The sequence below is a fragment of the Bombus huntii genome, chromosome 3 (genome assembly GCF_024542735.1).
Source record: "Bombus huntii isolate Logan2020A chromosome 3, iyBomHunt1.1, whole genome shotgun sequence".
In the NCBI taxonomy this organism is placed as follows: Eukaryota; Metazoa; Arthropoda; class Insecta; order Hymenoptera; family Apidae; genus Bombus; species Bombus huntii.
This window is the reverse complement of record NC_066240.1, coordinates 13,457,453-13,478,905: the sequence shown is the minus strand read 5'-3', so window position 1 is coordinate 13,478,905 and position 21,453 is coordinate 13,457,453. Positions and strand designations below refer to the sequence as shown.

The 21,453-nt window shown below is 38.8% G+C and overlaps 1 protein-coding gene and 4 long non-coding RNA genes across 11 annotated transcripts in view; 2 read left to right on the top strand and 3 right to left on the bottom strand.

Annotated features, from left to right (window-relative positions):
- LOC126863447 (uncharacterized) overlaps window positions 1–17,005 on the top strand; it is a 135,575-nt gene extending 118,570 nt beyond the window's left edge. For all 5 annotated transcript variants that reach the window (XM_050613622.1, XM_050613623.1, XM_050613624.1 and 2 more), the window contains 8 exons: window positions 9,880–10,105; window positions 11,381–11,616; window positions 12,205–12,535; window positions 12,810–13,024; window positions 13,292–13,494; window positions 13,594–13,766; window positions 13,845–14,009; window positions 14,532–17,005. In XM_050613622.1, the coding sequence (XP_050469579.1) occupies window positions 9,880–10,105; window positions 11,381–11,616; window positions 12,205–12,535; window positions 12,810–13,024; window positions 13,292–13,494; window positions 13,594–13,766; window positions 13,845–14,009; window positions 14,532–15,022 (2,040 nt within the window). In that variant the 3' untranslated portion in view covers window positions 15,023–17,005. The remainder of the gene's footprint in view (window positions 1–9,879; window positions 10,106–11,380; window positions 11,617–12,204; window positions 12,536–12,809; window positions 13,025–13,291; window positions 13,495–13,593; window positions 13,767–13,844; window positions 14,010–14,531) is intronic.
- On the top strand, window positions 6–8,154 carry LOC126863557 (uncharacterized). The gene is made up of 2 exons (XR_007688927.1): window positions 6–1,084; window positions 1,376–8,154. It is a non-coding gene; the product is annotated as an uncharacterized LOC126863557 (long non-coding RNA).
- Window positions 1,655–9,873, bottom strand: LOC126863529 (uncharacterized). 2 transcript variants are annotated; one of them, XR_007688878.1, is made up of 3 exons: window positions 8,082–9,873; window positions 2,437–8,002; window positions 1,655–2,180 (listed from the first exon to the last, which is right to left on the bottom strand). It is a non-coding gene; the product is annotated as an uncharacterized LOC126863529 (long non-coding RNA). The 2 variants fall into 2 exon arrangements; XR_007688879.1 differs by lacking the exon at window positions 1,655–2,180 and having other exon boundaries at window positions 3,378–4,136; window positions 4,238–8,002; window positions 8,082–9,854.
- On the bottom strand, window positions 11,466–12,231 carry LOC126863531 (uncharacterized). 2 transcript variants are annotated; one of them, XR_007688880.1, is made up of 3 exons: window positions 12,085–12,231; window positions 11,771–11,988; window positions 11,466–11,662 (listed from the first exon to the last, which is right to left on the bottom strand). It is a non-coding gene; the product is annotated as an uncharacterized LOC126863531 (long non-coding RNA). The 2 variants fall into 2 exon arrangements; XR_007688881.1 differs by having other exon boundaries at window positions 11,466–11,650.
- On the bottom strand, window positions 12,432–21,270 carry LOC126863533 (uncharacterized). The gene is made up of 4 exons (XR_007688894.1): window positions 21,122–21,270; window positions 20,945–21,023; window positions 12,791–12,994; window positions 12,432–12,574 (listed from the first exon to the last, which is right to left on the bottom strand). It is a non-coding gene; the product is annotated as an uncharacterized LOC126863533 (long non-coding RNA).
- Between the last annotated feature and the right edge of the window lie 183 nt (window positions 21,271–21,453).

Below are 21,453 nucleotides of genomic sequence, written 5' to 3'. Positions count from 1 at the left end.
TAGGAAATAATATCAGCTACGAAAAATAATGTCAGGTTTGAACGTTTCAAAAAGAAGAAACGATAATAACGCGTTTGTACGTTTTCTTCAGTTTCTGCTTCGAATACCTGGACGTTTCGCGCGATAGAGATCGGTGAATAATTCAACGCGGAATTAGCGGTGGGTGTTTAGCTTTCGATTCTACGTTCTTCTTCAACGAGTCTTCGTGCACTCGCAGACACGCGAGCGTAATTGCACTACGTTTTCTCGGTTATGCGTAGCCGATGCAAAGTAACGCTCGTTACTTGCTAACCACCGAGTCGGAAGAGCGACGATGACGAAGATAATTGTGGGGAATTTAACGTTTAGAGAGAGATTAGTGGCATTTTACGAGAAGAAGGTGTATCGACGAATATTCGAGTACGAAATGAATCGTACGAGTTTAATTGTAAATGGTTGTGTATGGTGTACCGGTAGTCGAAGCTCTTGGGATACCACTAGTCGCGTTAAAAGCTTCTGAAAGGATAAAGGAATTTTCATTAGGTCGCTGGTTGTTTAGGAAATACAAGAAAATTGGTGTTAAAGGATAAACGATTCCAAGAAGATGAGAGAAATACTTGTTGTTCGGTGTTGAGGTATTTTGAAGAAATAACAGAATTTTCAATAGGTTGCTTGGAGTTTGAACATTTTGGAGAAATAGTAGAGTTTTCATCGGATCACTTGGAAGATTCTGGAAAAATAAAGGAATTTTCATTAGGTTTCTGGTTGTTTAGTATTGAGATATTATGAAAAAGTAAAAGAATTTTTATGTTACGTCACTTGGGGTTAGAAACTTATGGAAAAATAGTGTTTTTATTAGGTCACTGGTTGACTTGATGTTAGAAAATCCTGAAAAATTAAGAGAATTTTCATTAGATCATTTAGCGGAGGTTCTGGAAAAATACAGGAATTTCCATTATATAAATCGGTGTTAGAAGATTCTGGGAAAATAATAGAATTTTCTTTAGGTCACTGGTCGCCTTGGTAATGAAAGATTTTGAAAAATTAAAAGAGTTTTCATCAGATCGCTTGCAAGGTTCTGGAAAAATAAAGGAATTTTCATTAGGTCACACTGGTTGTTTAATGTTGAGATATTCTGAAAAAATAAAAGAATTTTCATTAGGTCTCTTGTGATTAGAAGCTTCTGGATAATTAATAGAATTTTCATCAGATCATTTAGTGGAGGTTCTGGAAAAATACAAGAATTTCCATTATGTCAGTCGGTGTTAGAAGATTCTGAGAAAATAATAGAATTTTCGTTGGGTCACTGATCACCTCTTAAAAGGTTCTGAAAAATTAAAAGAGTTTTCATTAGATCGCTTGCAAAGTTCTGGAAAAATAAAGGAATTTTCATTAGCTCACACTGGTTGTTTAATGTTGTTAATATTCTGAAAAAATAAAAGAATTTTTATGTTAGGTCACTTAGGGTTAGAAGCTTCTGGAAAAATAATAGTATTTTCATTACATCGCCGATTGACTTGGTATTAAAAGATTCTGAAAGATTAAAAGAATTTTCATTAGATCACTTAGAAGGCTCCAAAAAAAAAAAAAAAAAAAAAAAAAACGAGAATTCTCATTATGTCACTGGTTGTTTAACACCAAGAGGTTCTTCAAAAATAAAAGAATTTTCATTAAGTCGCTTGGTATTGAAAGTTTCTTCGAAACTAATAGAATTTTTACCAGAACAATCCTCGTATTAAATAAATAATCCTCGATATTCTTCAATAAGAATCACTTTCATCTGAAATCGTTCGACTGATTGTAGGTTAAGGATACGTATAATTTCACATATTAATGCCTTGAATAATTGAAACGTTGGCCGAGGAATTTCGGTGGGTGTGCGAAAAGTATCGGCCGCGGGAAACGCGTGGTATTCCGCATGAATAATTTAGCGTTATGTAACGATGTAAAGGCAGCAATCGACGATCGTTGTTTAAGAGTACCGTGTACCAGCCACGGGCTGTCCACGTTCCAACAGGAAATTACGAGACCTGGGCACAATGGTTATCGAACAGAGAGCCGCTTCCATAGCTTCTATACTCGTCGAATTTCCTATTTCGTGTCATCGGTTCGTTCCTCCTCTCTTCCTACCCATAACCTTGCGCCATTGTGTTTGGCTAACAGTTTTCCGATTGTTCGCGTTAATCGGCGATAGAACCCAGCTAAAAAAAACCAAAAAAAGAAGAACGTGGGAAAAATCGAAGGAAATGAATGCTTGTAATTATTCTTCGTAAATATGAACTATATTCGTGGAAAAATTCGCGGGAGAATATTTGAACGTAAACGCTATTTACGTTACAATTAAGATATACTGGGTTGGCAACTAAGTGATTGCCGGTTTTCTCATTACCACCTAGTGACAAAATCCGCAATCACTTAGTTGCCAACCTAATAGCAAGTAACAAAGTAATTAATTACCTTTCGATGGCGATGACCCAAGCTTCTTGCACCAGACCAGAGCTGAACTCGTCCGGCACTACTGCCAACAATTTCAAAGCAATTAGTCCATCTTCCCTCCTTTCGTCTAATTCTACTTTCAAATAAACACACGAACAATAAACGCGCGATTCAGTTGAACCGAATTGCGCGTCGTTTATCGGACGACGGTTAATTGTCGCAACAAATCAGAGACACGGAGAAAACAACACAGATATAGTGTATGGTATATTTTTCCTTTTAAAAATCGATTAAATGAAACAAAAACGACGAAACGCTACATTGCTCGAGCCGCAGGTGTTCGTACATTTCTATTAGGTTGGCAACTAGGAGATTGCGGATTTTGTCGCTAGGTGGTGTTGGCAAAATCCGCAATCACTTAGTTGCCAGTCGAATATAATAAGAATTCAATATCTCAGGAAGAAAATCTTATTTTTATAAATTTATTTTTAAACACAAAGAGGTCTCATCGATAATTCCAAACTGCAAGAACAATTTAAAGATGCGACGTTGGTAATTATCTTTCTTTGTTTTTTACAGTCGTTACTCGAAGATTCTCTTACTTTATCAGGAATCATTTTTCATCACACTATGATACGTTCGTTGTAGATAGAATTTTGGATTGAAATGTCCCTGATATCGCGATACCGATCGTTGATCTCCAGAGTTGTATTCCATGGTATCCGTATTAATTTCAGCGTGTACATCGAATAAGGTGGGATACGTATTAGCTTACGATTATTGCGAAACTCCGACAAATCTTATTTTATGTAGCGTTTCTTCGTTACAAGACACGTACGATACGAATAGATCGGTAGATTTGTAATAATCGACCAACGCGATTTAATTTCTCGACTAACGAGTCTCGCAAATAACATCTTTCATGTTAGATTGTGCCAAAAGTTCCTCTCGTTTTATTAAAAAAAAAAAAAAAAAAATACACTTTATAAGAAAGAACATGTTTTGTTTCACGTTATTTTATCGAATTATAACGATCCGTTTTGTTCTATCACGCTGTTCTATTTATGTCGGACAAATTAGGTTTCACGTTTGTACAAAACTCTCATAGAAAGAAGACTAAAAAGAAAACATCCCACTAACCTCAATAAAGAAACAAAATAGTCAAACTCAAAGGTCCTGCTGGGGTAGCCATCCACATGCTATTTAGCAATTAAGTTAGAAAAATTTAGCAAATGCCCAGCTGGACAAATTGTAAAGCACAAATTAAATAATAAAAAAAAGAACGTTTGTATAAACTTTGCCAGATAAAGCAGCTATGTGCAGATAGCGAAAGACGCTTTTGGGGCAGCTTGATACTTGAAGAATTTTTTCTCTTTTCTTTTTTTTAATTGTTTCTACTTTACAATTTGTCCAGCTGGACATTCGGTAAATTTTTCTACCTGATATTTGAAGATGTATTGATACTTGATGCGACTAAAACTAAGACACGAAGAAAGAAAAGAAAAAAAAGAGGAAAAGAAAATGATTAGAAATTAAAAATAGAAACTAGTACTCGTGGCCTAGCAGCGCACTTGTTTAACGACACTTATGAATTCACCGTCGACCGACGACAAATTCGAGTGAGAAATACCAGAGGACGGTCGCGTCTCCGCGCCACGCTACGTTTGCCTTCTAAAATTCCCGCGCCTTGCCGCGTCTCGTCACGCTGAGTCAAGTGTGGTCTGGAATGTAAAAGAACCCCGCTCACAATAGTCTAAGATTACACGGTTCGAGTGTAACGTTACGAGTAAGTTTCGATAGGTGGAACACATAGCTTACGTACGGTTTGAGTCAGACTTCGGTTCCTCCTCCCTCTTTCTCTTTCTCTCCGCCGCCCTTTTTCCCTACCATGACCTCGGTCTTTGCTTCCCTGCCACTTTACGGAGAAGCCGGATTTTTTTCTTCCCCCTTCCTCTTCTGCTCGTTAAAAACCAGATACTCGAACGCCACCGCACCAAACCAGGAACACGCCGTGCCTGCTGAACGATAACGAGCTATCCTTCTCGTAATTTCCACGATATTATACGAGGAAGAATTCCAGCTATTTCTTTCTCTCTTTCTCTCTCTCTCTCTTTTTTTCTCAGAAGAGACCCTCTTTCAGCTTCCATATCGACTCTCCGCTCTTCCAATCGTCTCTTCATTTTTCTATGAAAAATGCAGAGCGACGCGAGATTGCCGCATTACGATCTCATGCGAAGAACACGAGAGAAAAATAGAACGAGCAGAAGCGTGGATTTTAATGCGCATGATATTCGAAAATGAACAAAATATTGGAAATGTATTGGGTGGGCAACTAAGTGATTGTCATTACCATCTAATGACAAAATCCGCAATCACTTGGTTGCCAACCAATAGTATAAAGAAATGGGGTGTTTGGCCAGTTAGCTGGTGCGATCTCCTTAACACTTTACCGACCGATAGCCTATTAATCGGGGTTTTGTCGTCGACAATTTTTCTCATTATTTGAGCAGTAATTTGTTATTTAGTAGTAAGGTACCTTGCTCAGTTGCATTGCTTTGTAAGCTTTCACAGTTTTATACCAATTTGAAAAACTTTCGTTCGCTATGAACGAAAAGAATGATATTGGAGAGTCTAAACCGAAACACAGCTGGCGCCAGGGAGAATCTGCGCCTGAGATGCTGGTCGGAGCAAGCGGTCGGTAAAGTGTTAAGAACTTTGAAAAAACTTTGAAACGTGTACCTGAAATGCGTGGCGAGAAGTAAGCGACATCTGGTGAAACGCGGAGTATCGAAACGATTGCTTTATTTTTGAATTTTATTAGCGACAGTTGCTGGTCGTAACGCGAGATATTGTCATTTCTTCGTGACGAGTATATTCGACAAGAAACAGTTAACTGCTTAAAATAAGTTAAACTATCGTCTCTACGTAGGTTCCATTCTTTCAATCACGTTCGTAGAGACAGGAATTTGCATAAAAATATCCATGGTGTAATTGAGAATTTTAAATATTTAAACCGCTGGCTGCTTTCACTTGCTTTCGGCGATTAAACGCGAACGTCCGTCGCTTTCTTCAATACTTCAGATCATATCGATCGCCGTAAAATTAAATGGAATCAGAATGAAATTTCCTATCTGTTTCCAGTTTAAACCTGATGATCTTAAACCTACAAATTTGTTCTCTTTCTCCGTGTTGCATTAAAGTACTCTCCACTTGGAATTAGCATCGACGTTAGAAAATCAACACGCGATCTTCTTACGAAAAGCGACTGATAAAAATCGAGCAAAATGTTCAGCCAGTTCTGGACGAGACACAATGTACGTTTTTTTTTTTTTATTATTTAATTTGTACTTTACAATTTGTCCAGCTGAACATTTGGTAAATTTGTCTAACTTAATTGCTAAATAACATGCGGATGGCTACCCCTAGCGGGATACCATCTTCGAGTATGGTCGTCCGTGACTACCAATAACATAAACGGTCCATTGGGGAAGAATGTTGTCTTACATCATCAATTTATTATTATTTCGCCATTATATGCTTTGAATAATAAAAATACTCTCGTGGAGTCCTGAGCGAAACATATGATTTCGACGTGGCAGTCAGAGTGTTTTAATCGCCGAAATAAACGTATAGGAACACTTAGATTACACTTAGAATTGATATGAAAATAGTTTCAGATTTATTTAATATGCGATGTACAAGATATTCGTCGATATACATTTGCACGCGTCTCAGTGCTCTCTTTGTCTCGCCATCTTCTATATCACATTACCAATGGAACAGTTGCATTCGTCTGTTTTACGAGACGCTGTGCACGCACATACTCCCACACATTCATACTCATATATGTGTGTCACTACTACACGGCTAATCTAGTGTAGCACACAAAATTTCTTTTTTTTTATTATTTAATTTGTACCTTACAATTTGTCCAGCTGGAAATTTGGTAAATTTGTCTAACTTAATTGCTAAATAACATGTGGATGGCTAACCCCAGCGGGATACCATCTTCGAGTTTGACTATTTTGTTTCTTTAGTGAGGTTAATGGGCTGTTTTCTTTTTGGTCTTCTTTCTATGAAACGAGCGTATCTCCGTGATCAGGATTTCAACTTCTGACAAATTTTTACATCGCCTGATCGACAAACACGGCGATGTTTATGCACTCGATTTTGTACGCGAACTTTCGCTGCCAGAATTATAGGAAATCCATCGAGCTGACGTTGGCGAAGCCATACGCGCGCACCACGAGAGTAAACGGGGCTTCGTGCAAGTATTTCTGTCCTGCCAGTGCTTAATCGCCATGGCCGTTACATAAACGGCCGCGAATCGCTTTTGCCATGATTTTTGCGTCAGCGATGCGCTTTATCGCTCGGTGGGCGTCGATCGCCGAACGGGTCTCCTGCTGATATCACGACGATTGTAATTCGACGCTCGGCAACGTGCGATTTAACCTTCCAGAGAGTTTCTTTTCTATCGGCAGGCAGCTAAGTGATTACGGATTTTGTCATTAGGTGGCATTGACATAATCCGCAATCACTTAGTTGCCAAGCCAGATATAGGACTTAACGAGAGCAAATTTAGCTGCGCTTACGAGACGCTCGTTGCAATATGCGCGTTCGTTTGCACAATTTTGTTATTCGTTTTTTTTTTTTTGCGTGTTGCTTAGCTCTTTCGTATTTCGTTGAGGGTAGCCGAATTATCTAAACTCAAGCTTTTTTATTTGCTACGAGTTACTTGAATTAAAAAAAAAAGAAAAAAACGTTTAAACAATCGACTTGTAATTCGCAACGATCCCATCGTTTTTGGTAAAACATACACGCGCTATGACAATTTCTCGTCCTAAAGTTTCCTCTATTTAAGCTGCTATTACGCTCTGTTTACGACTTATTTACATGGACGTGGTAATTAGAAAACAAAGTCGATGTTTTATTAGCTGCGTCGATGTTTTATTAGTTACTTTCGTTACCATGAAAATTGCCATGCTTCGAAAATTCTATTACAGAATCAGTTTCGTTATACCGCGTGTTTAGAGCTGACGAATATCCAAAATGACCCAACAACGCAACACTATAAGTACGTTTTCCTTTCGTTTTGCGTTTCGAACGTCGACGATTCCAGCGTTAGATCGGTCGACTGGAGTATAATATTGGCAACTAAGTGATTGCGGATTTTGTCAATACCACCTAATGACAAAATCTGCAATCACTTAGTTGCCAAGCCAAATAACTCGTCTAATCTGAACGAGACGCGGCATCATCTCGACTGAGGATAGTCGAATCAGGTGAATTTTTATTTTAAATGTCAAATGCTTGCTCGATGTCACGATAGATCTTGGATGTCTCTTATTCACTGGATCGTTTATTGTCACACGTTCAGGTGTTTCTTACATCAATGTGTTACGATGTTTGCTTGTTAAACGTTTTATCGTTAGGAAAAATCGCCAGGAATTTTGTCTACACGAGGTAGGTTTTGCATGAGTCGTCGTTTATTCCAGCTGAAATACGTTCAAACGGAAACCGAACGAGTCGATGAATAATTAATAAATCAACCGCGCAAAGCAACGTATCCGATATCGTGCCCGGATTCCTGAAATAAATATTCTATATTAAATCGTCCCTTTTTCCTTATTCTATCTCGACGTTCAATGGCTGTCAAATGTACGTACTGTTTACGGACGACGTTTGCTAAAATTGCACAAGGCCACGTCGTGTGACGAACAACAAGGTAAGACAATTAAATTTGTCTGCGAATGAATTGCGATCGAATGGAACCGGCCGATAAAATAACAGTGTTCCTATTCGTATCAGCATCTTCGCTATGTTCAACGTCATTGTGAAGGCAAATAACAAACGTTGTATATCTTCGATATGCAAGGTACGTCTCCGCGTGACATTAAAAGTCATGATTTCTGCTATACCGACACCGTACGCTTTTCTTCTATAGACATTGTTCTATCTGCATCGCTATGACACGAACTTAGCGCTCCATCGACTCTGTAACGATTCCAAACGTTACAAAATAGTCATAATATTTGCAGCTTTGTCCAATCGCCGTTTAAACAGCATTTCTTCGAGAAGTGCAATCAGTTTTAGTTATCGTGATACCACAGACTTTGTTTGCTTTGTTTAATGTTAAACATTATCATTTCAAACACTGTGACACGATCTTCGTGTTCAGTCGATTCTACAACAAATCTCAAGATTACAGAGGGAATGAGATGTTCAAGATCGTCGCCATCTGAAGTTTCTTCTTCGAGAAGAGCGTCCGGTTTTTGCCATCCTGACATTGCTGACTTTGTTTCCGTAGACATTTTCATTTCAAACACTGTGACACGATCTTCGTGTTCAGTCGATTCTGTTGAGAAATGTTAGGTTGGCACGATCGCTAGTTACTACAAGCTAAGTTGGTACGACTTCTAACGACGCTCTTTTGTCTTAGAAGTCGAACACGTGTTAATTGACCGAGTGTATTCTGTGTATTAAGACGTGTTGTACGAGGCGGAAAAATATATTGGAGAAAATCAGAGGTCCGTGGATCGATTAATTATTAACCCCAAACCCATTTCAATCAACAGATTCTACAATTCTAGAGATTACAGAACCAACGAGATGTTCAAAATCGTCGCTATCTGAAGTTTCTTCTTCGAGAAGATCAGCTTTTGTTATCGTGACATTGCTGACTTTGTTTCCATAGACATTTTCATTTCAAACACTGTGACATAATCTTCGTGTTCGGTCGATTCTACGACAATTCTAAAGATTGCAGGACGAACAAGATGTTCAAGATCGTCGCTATCTGAAGTTTCTTCTTCGAAAAGAGCAATCGGTTTTTGCCATCGTCACAGCACGACATACTTTTCGCTGTTATCTTCATACAATTTAATGTCCTGACATCTAGTTACTCTTAATTTTTCGTAGGCAATCTGGGCCATTTGTGACGCAAGAGAAACTTCTCTAGCGAACTCTTAGCGAATGTTTACCCTTCCCGAAGATTCTTTTAAACATTCTTTGTTTTATATTATTTCATTGAATCGCGTATGATCCATTCAGACGAACACCACAATATTTCACAAATTAGGTTTCATATTTGTACAAAGATTTGTTGCAAAGGACGTGTTTGTAAAAGAAAGACACTTTTGCAACAACCTAATATAGTAAAATACCTCGATAAGCATTGCAGAATTTCTCGAATTAAATCGGGTTTGACCGACGATGAAATCATCTATCCATCGTCGGTGTCCAAATAAAAAATTTTCATAGCAACAGAATTAACAGAAATGATCAATAAAATAGAAAAAACCTTTTCACCTTTTAATTACGCGAACGTAATTAATAAATAATTCACTGTCGCGTGAAAACGTACCTGCGTATAATTCAACCTGTTGAATTTTCCAGTGTGTTTAGCGGATAATTGGATGTACCTGGAATCGATGAAACGGGTGTAAACGAACGGTTTGATTATAGGAACAGCTGCGGAAACGAAAAGATGAAGAGGAGAGACAGGAGATACTCAATCGGTCGCTACGCGGCTCTACCAAGTTGCACGCGTTGGAAAGCCACGCGACCAGTCTCTCGGGTCAGGAAAATCTCGCGTACGCCCAGGACGAGGTGACCACCACCACCGTCAGCCGCGCACCGCATGTCACCGCGAGCGCCACGCTAGAAGTCGAGGAGCCTCCCAGGCCCCTCAGTAAGTCGTATTTTCCCTCCAGATATACGCCAGCAGTTCAAGGACCACTTCGCTCGATGACGCACTAATGACACTCGTCGTGGCCCATTAGGCCTCCTATTTATGCTCCGATAACTCCTCCATTCCCTTTTTAATTCAGACGTTTTTCAGACTTCGCCCAGACTTTATCCCATTGGTGTATCGTAATTGCGTTTCCTTCGTTTAATCAACTTGCCGTGATATTTGTTGCCGTGACCCTTATGCCAATGATCTGCCATCTTGCTGCGTATTTCTGCACTCGAACAACGTCTACTGTTAATAACGTCTACCTACAATTGGAAATCTCGTTAGTAGAAAATAATTATTGACACAGAGCAAGTTGAAGTTGATTGTACGTTGTATCCCTGTTCCAATAGCTGGCATAGCTTGGGTAAGTAATTGTAATCGCGTAGGAGAACTTTCCAGAAAATGATATTCTAGCGTGACACTATGACGAGTATAGAGTAGACTAAAGACGCTTAAATTTCCTGTTCCAAATTCATAATTCTGGGTATTCGTAAGATCGGTATCATTGATGTCCAATAGCTTTAATAGAAAAATAAGGAAATTAAAATTTCATTAATATAATATACAATTTTTAATGATGGGAATTTAATTGGGGTTAAAGTCCAAATAATTTCAATAGTATAATTTTTTAATCAAGTTAAACTTAAAAAATTATTAAGTATAAAATACCTTAATTAGTTAAATACTCTAATTAATAAGTATAAACTACCTAGTGGATCGTACAGTGCCTATAAGAAGTATGGTATGCGCATGCCATTAACGAGTCGCAGGAAGCTTTTTTCTAATAGCAAGTTACCACATTTACCATACTAATTGATTAGCTTCAAGTATATTGAATTCCGTATGATTTACTAGCACCTTCGTATGATTACGAAAACCGTACAAATACTATGAAACTGAAACGTAGAATCGGGAAGATTCTTTGAGATACCAGAGTACGTGCAGACACCTTTTACGGTAGACACTGTAGTCAACTGCCAAGTGTAAACGGAGAGAAAAGAATTTCCATACGAGAAGTGTGTATATTTAACGCAAGAATTTATCACAATATTGTAAGTTCTCTTCAAGTACGCGGAAAATTTGGAGTATTGGCATAAGGGTTAAGGAAGACATTAGCCGGTCGTTTACCCTTTCACGGAGTTCATAGTCGAACGGTAGAAAGCAACGGTGCCTCTGCGGACGAGAGACGTTTGTAGAATCTTTGTAACAGGCATTCGTTGCATATTTCAGCGTACGGAGAGGTCGTCGCGACGCTGGAGAGGCTACAGCTTCAGTTGCGCAATATTTCCGGTGCCCTAGGTATTTCGGGACCCGGCGTGGAAGCGGAACTCGAAGCGGTGCGGACGCTCCTGGTGCAAAGTCGATTCGCATCTGCCCTCGCCACTCATCACGCCCTCAGAAATCGCTTAAGATCCAACAAAGTTCTGAAACATCACGCTGAAGACGCTTCCAGTTTGGCTCGCGACGTATGTACCCACTGTTATTGAAATTTTGACGGCTCTGGTCGAAGATCTCAAAAGAAAAATACAAAACGATAAGAATGCGCTGTCGTTGATTTATTAAGTTTGTTACGTTAGTTTGTTAAGCAGGCAGGAAATTGAGAGAAAAATGATATTACACGATCGAAGATGAAAAGAATTTGACAAGGTGGCGAAGTTTTTTTGTAGAAGCCAAAGGTATAGTCGAACCTCTCAAAGCCAAAATGATCAACTCCATCTTTTCGTCGAGTCCTCAATTTCGTAATCGGCTCATGAGGGTAAAATGCAAGGAACATTTAAGAGAATATCGTCATCTTCTTTTACTCTGCTGAGTTGATCCATGTGACTTTTGGTCAATTACTGTGAAAAATAATATTTTAATATCGATGTTGTAATATCGTGCGGGAAACACGCGTTCAGATGCAAAATCAAGTAAAAGAATAATTTTTCAATTACCTAACGGTGTGCCGAGTTTTGTAGAAAATAGGAAAATAAGGACATACGATGTATCTTGTGCGTTCTTCTGTTCAATCGCCCCTTTAAGCGTATGGCTTTTATCATTGGTGAATATTTCAGTGTGTAGACATACTGGAGAAATGGCAGTCGTCGTCGACGGCAACAGGTGTCGGCGGAGCGGAAACGATCGCCGCCGTGGAGGAGCTGACCGGAATTTTGACGAGCTACGATATGGAAGCTCTTCTACTCGCTCACGACTCTATCATCTCTTACGTCGACGGATTACAAAGGAAACAGAGTCCTTCGTCCTCGTCGCCGAGCGGTCCTCCGAGCCCTACCTCTAGCTGGAGAGGCTCCCGGGTCGTGGACAACATTAAAATTATCAGAATCGAGAAAACTAACGAACCTTTAGGTGCTACGGTTAGGAACGAGGGTGACGCTGTTATAATAGGTATTTTGGTTTCTTTTTCCGATAAAATTGTACGAAAACCTGGAACAAAGGTCAATAACACAGTTTGCGGATATTTTTTAAGAAAACGATGCGATGTAACGTTAAATGTTGATGCGAGAAACACGTTAGCTAAGCTTATGGACACAGTGTAATTTGGCTCTAAGATTTTTCTTAGTACTCCGCCTAAATGTGTTTCACACAAGTTTCTGTTGAATTACGCAAAAGTTATTATTGTTGGATTGTACGTTGAATAACCATAATAATGTTTACGAAGGTCGTGTTGTACGCGGAGGAGCGGCAGACAAGTCTGGACTCCTACACGAAGGCGATGAGGTTCTGGAAGTAAATGGCGTGGAAATGCGTGGCAAGAGCGTGAACGAGGTGTGCGATATTCTAGCCGGTATGCAGGGTAGTCTGACTTTCCTCGTGCTCCCAGCACCCACGAGTCACAGGAACAATCTGTCAAGTAGAAGGGAAGACACAAATCAGGTATCGACGATGTTTAACGTGTTATCAGGATATAGTGATTTTTACTAATATTCGGGAGCCACGGTGATCGACACCTTGTTCTATTCACATATTTATTCACAACGCTGTTATTTGACTAATCATTTTTCTGACGTATGAAAATAGTTATTGTAGTTAATGGAAACATTAATTTTATAGAACACCGTTGCATTCTGATATTAATAAAAATCCCTGTACATTAACTGTAATATTTGATATTGACTTAACCCTTTAATATCATCTTCTCAGATACAACACATACGAGCCCACTTCGACTATGATCCCGAAGAAGATCCTTATATACCGTGCCGAGAATTGGGTGTCAGTTTCCAAAAGGGTGACGTGTTACACGTGATCTCTCAAGAGGATCCTAACTGGTGGCAGGCGTATAGAGAGGGTGAAGAGGATCAGACTTTGGCTGGTCTGGTACCTAGCAAAGCCTTCCAACACCAGTATGTCAATATATATATAATCTTTTCTATATATATTCTATTCCTTGCTTATCAAACTTTTTTAAACATTGTCTGACTGATAATCCGAATTTCATCTAGGCGAGAATCCATGAAACAGACTATCGCCGGAGACAAATCGACCGTACGCGGCTCTAAGAAATCCAGTACGTTGTTGTGCGCCAGAAAGAATCCAAAGAAGAAGAAACGAAACAAGTTCGGGGCAAACTACAATGACGACGGGTATCCGCATTACGCAACGACAGCCATCGACGGTAGATACGAAAAGCATCATGGAAGACGTTTCAGTACGTTCACCCTTTGTTTACTCATCAAACATTTACATTTTCTAGATTATGACAGCGAGGAGGTGCTTACGTACGAGGAAGTCGCGTTGTATTATCCAAGGGCGAATCACAAAAGACCGGTAGTCCTAATAGGGCCACCAAATATTGGACGACACGAGCTGAGACAGAGGCTGATGCAAGACAGCGAGCGTTTCGCAGCGGCAATTCCTCGTGAGCAAGAGATTCGTGTCTCACGCGTATTTCGAAAATGTCGCGATTCAAAACAATTCAGTCCTGTGTTAGAACAACAAAATCATCAAAGTGTCGAGACGCTTGTACACGTTTGCCATTCCGATTTGTAATTAATCTCTCATTTATTTCGGCACATGTTCTCGCATAGTCTTTCATTTTCTTTCTTTCTTCCGCTTCTCGGCCAGCCAATCACAGTCTCCCCCTCGCGCGCTCCTTTATTCGTCATTCAAATAATCGCTGCAAAAGAGAAACGTTTCAAGGGCTAAGACTAGAAAATTACACAAGTAATATTGCTTTATCGTTTTCTACAGTCTATCCTTGTCGCTAATGTCAAGCGTTTAGCAAATGGTTTTTTTGTCATAAGCTTTTAAACAGTTCTTTGTTTTTCTCGAAGAAACTCGTTCGAGTCGCATCATCTTTGAAATACGCGTGTAATACGTATAAATCACTTGTTCTTTATTCAAGGACAACCGTTCTACAGGAAGATACTCATTGTTTCAGATACGAGTCGTACCAGGAAGGATTCGGAAGTGGACGGCCAGGACTACCACTTTATTTCTCGTTCTCAATTCGAGTCCGATATTCTCTGTCGAAAGTTCGTCGAGCACGGCGAATACGAGAAAGCTTACTACGGTACCTCCGTGGAAGCTATAAGATCCGTTGTAAATTCCGGTAAAATTTGTGTTCTTAATCTCCATCCGCAAAGCCTGAAGATCCTTCGAAATTCGGACTTGAAACCGTACGTGGTGTTCGTGGCGCCGCCGAGTTTGGAGAAGCTACGACAGAAGAGGATCAAGAATAACGAGAGCTTCAAGGAGGAGGAGTTAAAGGACATTATAGAGAAAGCGCGGGAAATGGAGGACAAATACGGTCATCTGTTCGATATGATCATTATAAATACGGACACGGATCGAGCGTACAATCAGCTGCTGACGGAGATCAATTCGTTGGAACGGGAGCCTCAATGGGTGCCTGCGTCTTGGGTTCAATAAATGAACGCAGGCTTTCAGGATACCATCGAGCCAGATATATTTTCGCTGAAACGTGTAGCGAAAGGCTAGGCAATTGAGAGAGGCGGCTTTAAAGTCTGACTGGAGATACTTCCAAGGACTGGTTCTTTTACTGGTGCCTGTTATACAATTTTACGTTTCGTACACGCGCGTAATTAAACTCCTTGCCAGGCTATCGTACTTCAAGTACCGCTGGTTTGGTGTAGTCTTCCGTGTCGTATATGGTGCCATCTGATATTCGAAGATCGTCGCGTCAGCAAGCATTTTAGAGGGCGTGGAAAATCCCCGTCTTGTTGTGATTTATCGTTCCTCGAGCCTCGAGGTCTGGCGTCCACCCAGGAAACAGGCAACGAGAACATCGAGATCCTCGACTTTGAATGTCGAAGAATCCTGCGATCGACTGGCGTGGCGCTTCTTTTTCATCGTAACCGGCAAACACTCTAGTTTTCCTCAGCGTAATTTGTACCGCGAGATGCCTCGAGGGAAAAATCGCTACTACTCCGCATAAGATATTATATAATAACGTTTTCCAAAGATGCGTGAATCTTGAAAGAGATCGTCCTACTTCTTTCAAAAGTCACCAGATAATTCCCCAGGATAACACCGAGCCGCGAAGAAAAAAAAAGCGAACCGGAACCGCGAAAATCTTGGACGGCAGCAGCCTTTTCACTCCGCGAAAGAATCGAAAGACTTTCACACTCGTTCGTATCTTGCGCTGTCAGGAATTTTCACGGCGATCCTATAGCAGGGAGACGCGGTCTCTACCGCAGAGTTTTTTAAGTCAAAAAGAAATATTTCGCAGAACTTTGCGAGTTGTTAAACGATTAACGTAAAGACAAGAAAACAAAAAAAAAAAAAAAAAAAAAACCACGTTTCCTCGTATTTGTAATTTCGTGTGAACTAGTAATTCGGAGAAGGCGGAACTCATAAACGTTTCATCGTTCGCCCTAGGCACTCTCTCGTGTTTGTTTAGAGAAAAGAATCATAACTTTTAATCCAAGTAGACATCGTTAATGCGAGTATAGACATAGGCTCGTGTGTGAACCAGCATAAACAAATTTTTAAGACACTTTGAAATGAAACAGGAACTTCTAGGGTACTCCTTTCGTTTTTCGTCCTCGAGCGATCATTAGACCTTTCTTCTTTTTGTTTTCTAATCCGACATCGATACTCCATGTCTCAGCCACTGTTATATTTACCACCCACGTGCATCCTCTTTATCCTCGACTAGCAATAACGCAAGATGTTTTTCGAGTCGAAGATCATCGCTGAAAATGAAACATGGTTTCGTGGCTCCAAAGAAAAAAAAAAAAAAAAGAAAGAAAATAAAATAAAAAAAAAAAACCAAAAGAGTTAAGCGAGAAGAAATTAATAGGAATCGCATCGACGATCGATCGTTTTTAGTTCAGAGAGGAGAGATTTTCCGAGGGTAGTTTAATTTCGATGTCGTAAACCCAGCTAGCAGCGAGAAAACAATGTTTCCAAATGAGAGAAACGCGAAAAAAAAGAGATACTAATTGCTACCTTTTTAGCCCACTATTTAAACAAAAGAAAATTATGTTAAGAAATCACGCACGATGGTCGGAGTAATTGTGCCAAGTGATTGGGCCGCGTGTTAAGGAGGACACGAGAACTGAAATGTGCCAAAATATTTGAGTCTCTTTAGAAGAGACTGGGAGAGGGAGAGGGAGTTTTGTTCAGGAATGACGTATTATTAAAAGAGAAAGAAGGAGGAAAATGTGAGAGGCAAAGAAATACAAAGAGAGACAGAGAAGGAAGAAAGGACTTAGGAGAAACACGCTCAACGGCACTTTCGTATCTGTCATTATATTGATTCTGTAAATATTTGTGCACTTGTATAGAAAAAAAAGAAAGAGAAGATGAATAAGAAGTTATTATCGTTATTATTATTAAATATTATAATTATATTAATTATTATTATTATTATTATTATTATTATTATTATTACCATTACCATTAATTGCTTCGACTTTATTCTTGTTAATTGTCATCGTATCACCCGTATTCTATTTTCTCGAGCCATTTTGAGACACAGCTCGTTTTAAATCACGCGAACGAAGGTCAGTAACACGATTGTATTTTTTAAGTGCTAATCAAAAATCCCCGACGACAGCCTTTATTTCTGTCTTTTTTTTGTCTTTTTTTTTTTTAGCTGGATCCGTGCTCGAGTATGCGGCGTCGTTAATGCGTTATGCCCGACAAATCAATTAGGATTTCCGTAGGTAATGCGTTAACAGTGCGCGCGTAATGTACAGAGAGAGAGAGAGAGAGAGAGAGAGAGAGAGAGAGAGAGAGAGAGAGAGAGAGAGAGAGAGAATGTGTGAGTTTGGAATGGTCCCTGTTCGAAGTGTGTGTACATTAATTACCGTTGCTCCCGAGTATTTTTCTCGACAATCCAACTTCATTTTATGTGTAAAATAAACGTACAACATCAAGGAGGAAATCTGTATGTATAGGTGCATACGTTTTGTATATACGTACGGTATATACGCACACATGTATGGGGAGAATCGAACGAGAACCGAATATCAAAAAAACCGACCATTGTTGTTAATCTCGAGTCAGCCATTTTTATGCCTTTTCGTTTCATCCAGCTGTTCTTCCTTCTCGAGCCCGTCAAACACGTATGAAACAAACGTAAAACCGGAAGTCTGAAATAGTCTGAATATACGAAGCGTTGCCTTATTCTTATCCTTTTTCTAACCTTTTTCTTTTTTTAACGTCTCCCTGTCCTTGGAGAAATGCGAAATTTTTTGAAGATTTTTCCTGACGGAAACTGTGTCTAGCAGAGCGATATCGTAGAGTTGTAACGTCGTTTAGAAGTCTGTGATGTGTTAGGTTAATCGAGTCGCTGTGTAGATCGTTGAGCATGGTGCGGGACCGAATTTAATTCCATTATCATTATGGGACCGTAAAGAATCACGAGAACACGCCAATAAAAGTGGCGAATTGATAACATTGCTCGGCGTAGACCGCGGAGTTTTATGCATTTTTTAGAAATTCCAAGGTGCACGTAATACATAGAGATAATGTAAAATATCTCTGTAACGTGTAGTCGATAAAACAGTTTTCTATCTGAGTTTTTGATTACATTCATAAAAATGTGAACTTGCATAAATATCCGCAGCCTACTTCGATGAGATCGGCTCGTATATCCGTCTTAAATGAAAATAAAGCACGAAGTGCCAGATGGCGTGCGGTACTATAATTAGCAATAACGAGGCGCGAAGCTAACAGCGCACAGCCGCGATAAAAGATTCTAAAGGAAAGAAAAAGAAAAGGGAAAGACTAAAATTAGCTTACGCGTTAACTATATGTTGTCTATCGTTTAAATAGACCGCGGGTAGGAGATCCAATGGACCGATCGTTCGTGGAGAGAAGAGAGAAAAAGAAATGAAGAAAGCTATTTATTTCAGACGCACGAAACATTAAACCGAACGAAAAATACGTTTCATTTGGAGTAGAATTCACCTTGAGATTGAATATTCACGATTATTGCTGTTTCTCAAAGATATTATGTGGATAGACGATAAACTGGAAAATTATCGTCATATAAATATACATATAGATATATATATAAACAGACACATATACATACAGTGCCGCTCATAATTATTTTATATTTATTTCTATAATTATTTCACTTTTAGTATAAAAACTAAGCTAACATGTACGATTTCTTGATGAAACAATGAACACTATCTCGAATGAATTATAGTTTATAATTAATACTGTTTTAATTGAGTCGTGGATTATAGTATTAAATTTCAATCATTCCACTCATCGATTTTTAAAGTCATTCGAATAATTATGAACGGCAGTGTATACGTATGTGAAGACCACAGAGAAAAGACACGATAAGTCACATTTTTCATATGAGAGCAGTTTTAAAATCCAGTACCTTGTTTTTTTAGTCAATCACATACTATCAGAACTACCTTTGTATTGAATTTGATTATGAGGTCGTCCTTCTGTAAAATATTTATATCAGAACTATTGATCTCGAGAGTACTATGGTTATCATATTTTATTTTTTTCACAAAATTTCATTGGATGTGTCATCTATTGTTAAAACGCATATATCTTTGGACAGAAAAATAGGTTGTTCCACTTTTTAACTACGTTATACTAAAGTAAACCTGCTTCTTTCTTTTTTTAACCACGAATTAATGTCAGAACCAGAACAAAATTGTACTTATGATATTTCTCTCCTGTAATCTTCGTATGTATATGTATGTACACAAACGTGAGACTTCAATCCTAAGGTAAAGCGAGATGTTCCTCGATATTGCAAAAGATCAACAGGAAGTATCACCATCGTTTCAGCCCCTGAATATCCTCCACACATTCTGTTACGTATTAAATAAAAGTTACTGTAATATTTCTAAGGTTGCTTGTCAACTTCACACACACACACACGCGCGCGCGCGCGCATGCACGTATGCACACACACATACAGAGCTCGATTGATCGATCATCGCCCTTTATAGCCTCGATCGTACTTTCCTCGCAGCTTGCTGTCAAAAGTCGACTAATTTTCTTCAAGAAATCGACTACAGAGAAAGAGAGAGAAAGAAGGCGAGATATTTAAGAATTTAATTAAGAAGCAACTCGATGGAGAAACTCGTTGGGATTTTAATCTCGAAAGAAGACGAAGGTAAAATAGCAAGCAGAAGAAAATAGCATTAGGAATGTTAGCAGGTTATTTGAAATTTCAACGCACGAGGGAGCGTAGACAATTAACCTTGCTACGATCCTAGAATTTCTATACTTCAATTTTGCTCTCGTTTTACCAAACAGAGACAATACGTAATCTTTTGAGAAAATATTTAATTCTGTTGCTTTCTTTGAATTTACACCTGTAATGGATGCTCTGTTTCAATAGAATTGATTAAAACATAAATAGTTTTCGAATATTTGATTTTAGTATTCAATATTATTTTGTATATTCTATGCTTTTTATGAATGAAGTGTTTCAAGAAAGAAGATGTCTGAAGGAGTAAAGGGAACAGTAAGGTTAATATAAAATGCGTACATACCAATAAGACCTCTTTCATATTTTGTTCAAATCGAAGATAGTTTTTAAGGTTAGAAAAATATAATTAGTCGAGAATGATCATAGCAGGGTTAAATCCGACGAACCTTGTATATCGACGACGAATGCTTGCAATCTTTTTCAGAAAGATCCACACGAATTGCGGAAATTCGGCAGCAATTCCAGCAATAAAACTGACTACTCAGGAAATATATTCACCCCTGTGCACCACGAACGTGTTTTTTCTATTTTCAATCTCCTTGAAAAAAATCACCATTCGTAGGAACTCCTGCGTCCTATCTCAATCCACAAAATTGCATGACATCTTTTCGAGCACATACACGTGAAACACATAACCTTCAAAGTTACCTGCTTACGCTGTAAGTCTATTACAGATCATACATATTCCCCATCTTTTAGTATGAAAATTAGTCCACTATTCCTATACTGATTAGTGTACTGAAAAAAAGCAGCTTATCAACACAAAAGAATAGCACGACGACGCGAAACGGATGGTGGCTAACGGTGGCCTCGGCACGCTTTGGATCTTTTCAATTAATAAACCAAGATTGGAGAATCAATAAGTGAAATCATTCTCTGCGCAAGTTTCCAAGCTTCAGTCGCTATATTATACGTTTCTTGATGGATCTATCAGATCAAATGATAGGTAAAAAGTAAACTTACTTAAAATGGAGGAAATGAAACTAGGAAAGATTACACCTAGGAAAGATCACAATAGCAAAATTCCTATATAGATTGAAGTATATAGAAATATAAGACAACAGTCACGAGTAATAAGAATAGACAGTGGCGGATGAAAGACAGTTTAAAATTCATATGCTACTTACGAATTTTAGTACCTCTTTTCCCAAAAATTCATTCTATTCTATATATCGTATTGGTCATTCCATAAGTAATATGGTTTTTCTGAGAGTTAAGTTCAAAACAGTAGGATTAGTTACTATCGTTTTAAAGAACTGGAATAGAAAGCATCGTGGAAAAAGATAGTGGATTATAAAACGTACGAGAAAATTCATCACTGATCGATCGCTCGGAGGTAATTGTTTATTTTCATCTAGCAATATGAAAGCCGACGACGACGCACTACTTATGAGATAACCTAATGTCTATGCATTGCTCTCATTTAATATAAATCCATTTTGTAAAATTATAGTGCCCCTTCCTCTTCTTTGATGAACTTCTTGATGTACACCACTGTATATGGAACCTTATAGACACACCACGTAACGAAATCACCAAGGGAACCACGAACGTGTTCGAGTAAAAATTCTAAAGATCCAGCGGACCAGTTGCGCATCGTTCGATATTTCGCAAGAAGCTGTAAAGAAGGTGGAAA